Here is a 3,834-nt window from a genome sequence, read left to right on the forward strand (position 1 = left end):
TGCATGCAACATTTAAGATGTCATTGGTTTTACCTCTAAGTAGAACTCTAAAGTGTGTATTTGCCACACCTTCTTTATCCATTCTTCTATTCAGGGGCACCTAGGTTGTTTCTAGGTTCTGGCTATTACAAATACTGCTGCTATGAACATAGTTGAACAAATGTTTTGTAGTATGGTTGGGCATCTCTTACGTATATTCCCAAGAGTGGAATTGCTGGGTCCTGAGGTAGGTTGACTTTCAGTTTCCTGAGAAACCGCCACACTGATTTCCAAAGTGGTTGCACAAGTTTGCATTTCCACCAACAATGGATGAGTGTTCACCTTACTCCACAACCTCTCCAGCAAAGGCTATCATTGGTGTTTTTGATTTTAGCCATTCTGACTGGTGTAAGGTGGTATCTCAAAGTTGTTTTGATTTGCATTTCCCTGATCGCTAAGGAGGTTGAGCATGACATTAAGTGTCTTTTGGCCATTTGAACTTCTGTTGAGAATTCTCTGTTCAGTTCAGTACCCCACTTTTTAATTGGGTTAATTAGAGTTTTAATGTCTAGTTTCTGGAATTCTTTATGTGTTTTGGAGATCAGAATTTTGTCTGTTGCGGGGTTGATGAAGATCTTCTCCCATTCAATAGGTAGCCTTTTTGTCTTAATGACAGTGTCCTTTGCATTACAGAAGCTTCTCAGTTTCAGGAGGTCCCATTTATTCATTGTTGCTCTTATTTTCTGTGCTACTGGGGTTATACGTAGGAAGTGGTCTCCTGTGCCCATGTGATGCAGTCTACTTCCCACTTTCTCTTCTATCAGGGTCAGTGTGGTCAGATTTATTTTGAGGTCTTTAATCCATTTGGACTTGAGTTTTGTGCATGGTGATAGATGTGGATCTATTTTCATTCTTCTATAGGTTGACATCCAGTTATACCAGCACCATTTGTTAAAGATGATTTCTTTCTTCCATTGTATAATTTTAGCTCCTTTGTTGAAAATCAGGTGTTCGGCTGCCGCGCTGGCATTTTCTCCTGGACACGGAGAGAGTGCGGCTGCCAAGAGCGGAGCCCAGCAGTCCTGATTCTCTGAGTCGTGAAGAAGGAAGGCAGCAAGGGGGCTGGGGTTAGAGCCTGAGGCAAGGCTCTGCTCTTGCCACTGAGACAAGACCTATGGCTCAGAAACCGGACGGCAGTGCAGGCCTCCACGGCTTCCAGGCTGAGGCCCCTGTCGAAGACCGCGCCTTACATGTGCAGACCTTGATGGAAGCCATCCAGATCTCCGAGGCTCCACCCACCAACCAGGCCATGGCAGCTGCCAGTGGGCAGAATGCTAGTCCCCAGAGTTCACAGCCCCCAACTGCCAATGAGGTGGCTGATACTGAGGTTTCAACAGCTGCTGCTAGGCCTAAGACAGGCTTTAAAGCTCAGAATACCAAGGGTCCAAATGATTTCTCTCAGGCACGTAATGCCAAGGAAATGCCCAAGAACCAGTCTAAGGCAGCCTCTAAGTCACAGAATGGCACCGCTAAAGGCCCAAATGCTGCCTCTGAGTTTTCCCAGGCAGCAAGCGCAGGCAAATCAGCAGCTAAAAAGTCTGAAATGGCCTTTAAGGCCCAGAATACTAAGGCAGGCCCCAGTGCCACATACAATTTCTCTCAGTCTCCCAGTGCCAATGAGATGGCCAACAACCAGCTTAAGAAAGCTACTAAGGCTTGGAATGATACCACTAAGGTCTCTGCAGCTGATGCCCAGATCCGGAATGTAAACCAGGCCAAGATGGCTGACTTAGGGACCAGCCCAGGTATCTCTGAAACTGATGGCGCAGCTGCACAGACCTCAGCAGATGGCTCCCAGGCTCAGAATGTGGAGTCCCGGACTATAATTCAGGGCAAGAAGACCGGCAAGATTAACAACTTGAATGTGGAGGAGAACAGCAGTGCGGATCAAAGACGGGCCTCACTGGCTTCAGGGAACTGGAGGTCTGCTCCAGTTCCAGTGACCACTCAGAACCCACCTGGCACACCCCAGAATGTGCTGTGGCAGACCCCACTGGCTTGCAGAACCTGTCAGGCTGGCAAAACCAGAAAACCAAGCAGACCCCACCAGCACGTCAGAGTCCCCCAGCTAGGCAGACAGCATCAGCTTGGCAGAACCCAGTTGCATGGCAGAATCCAGTGATCTGGCCTAACCCAGTGATCTGGCAGAATCCAGTGATATGGCCAAATCCCATTGTCTGGCCCGGTCCAATTGTCTGGCTAAACCCAATGGTCTGGCAGAATACAACTGGATGGCAGTCCCCACCCACCTGGCAGGCTCCCACCCAGCTGGCAGAACCCTCAAGATTGGCAAGGCCCTCCAGATTGGCAGTTACCCCATGACTGGTCACTGTCTCCTGACTGGGCAGTTCCCACTGATTGGCCTTATCCACCTGACTGGATCCCTGCCGACTGGCCAATTCCACCTGACTGGCAGAATTTACGACCCTCGCCCAATCTGAGATCCTCCCCCAACTCTCGTGCCTCACAGAACCAGGGTGCACCACAGCCCCGAGATGTGGCCCTTCTTCAGGAAAGATCAAATAAGTTGGTCAAGTACCTGATGCTTAAAGACTACACGAAGGTGCTAATCAAGCGCTCAGAAATACTGAGGGATATCATCCGAGAATACACTGATGTTTATCCAGAAATCATCGAACGCGCCTGCTTTGTCCTGGAGAAGAAGTTTGGAATTCAGCTGAAGGAAATTGACAAAGAAGAGCACCTGTATATTCCCATCAGTACTCCTGAGTCCCTGGCTGGTATACTGGGAACGACCAAAGATACACCCAAGCTTGGTCTCCTCTTGGTGATTCTGGGCATTATCTTCATGAATGGCAACCGTGCAAGTGAGGCTGTCCTTTGGGATGCACTGCGCAAGATGGGACTGCGTCCTGGGGTCAGACACCCTCTCCTTGGTGATCCAAGAAAACTTCTTACTTACGAGTTCGTGAAGCAAAAATACCTGGACTACAGACAAGTGCCCAACCTCAACCCTCCTGAGTATGAGTTCCTCTGGGGCCTCCGTTCCTACCATGAGACTAGCAAGATGAAAGTGCTGAGATTCATTGCAGAGGTTCAGAAGAGAGACCCTCGTGACTGGACCGCACAGTTCATGGAAGCTGCAGATGAAGCATTGGATGCTCTGGATGCTGCTGCTGCTGAGGCAGAGGCCTGCGCTGAAGCATGAACCCTCATGGGAATTGGAGATGAGGCTGTGTCTGGGCCCTGGAGCTGGGATGACATCGAGTTTGAGCTGCTGACCTGGGATGAGGAAGGAGATTTTGGAGATCCTTGGTCCAGAATCCCCTTTACCTTCTGGGCCCGATACCACCAGAATGCCCGCTCCAGATTTCCTCAGGCCTTTACTGGCCACATTATCATCCCCAGTGGTACAGCTACTGCCAACTTCGCCGCCAAATTCAGTGCCATTGGCTTCTTCTGGGTTGAGTAACATGTCCAATCCTGCTCATCATTTTCAATAGTTTTCCCTCTGAGTAAGGCTGAAGCCTCAGATTCCTTCAGAACCCAGCTATATAGAGAGCCACATCCTCTTGACTGAGTGGCATGCAAGATAAATTTATTTGCTATTCTATTACTTTTTTTTTTCTTGTGTGTTGCCAAGTTTTGGTATCAGAAATAAATGTTGAAATTGCAAAGTGAAAAAAAATCAGGTGTTCATAGGTTTGTGGGTCTTCAATTCAATTCCATTGGTCAACATCTCTGTTTTTATGCCAATACCAAGCTGTTTTCATTAATGTTGCTCTATAATAGAGTTTGAAGTCATGGATGGTAATGCCTCCAGAAGTTCCTTTA

General features: G+C 48.3%; 1 protein-coding gene across 1 annotated transcript; it reads left to right on the plus strand.

Moving 5' to 3' along the window:
* Positions 1–1,153: 1,153 nt before the first annotated feature.
* LOC130865028 (melanoma-associated antigen D1-like) lies at positions 1,154–3,472 on the plus strand. Its single transcript, XM_057755857.1, is given in 3 exon segments — positions 1,154–2,036; positions 2,039–2,298; positions 2,300–3,472. Coding segments are annotated over 3 exon segments (2,316 nt in total).
* Positions 3,473–3,834: the final 362 nt, after the last annotated feature.

Source organism: Chionomys nivalis, chromosome 23, assembly GCF_950005125.1.
Source record: "Chionomys nivalis chromosome 23, mChiNiv1.1, whole genome shotgun sequence".
NCBI classification, from domain to species: Eukaryota; Metazoa; Chordata; class Mammalia; order Rodentia; family Cricetidae; genus Chionomys; species Chionomys nivalis.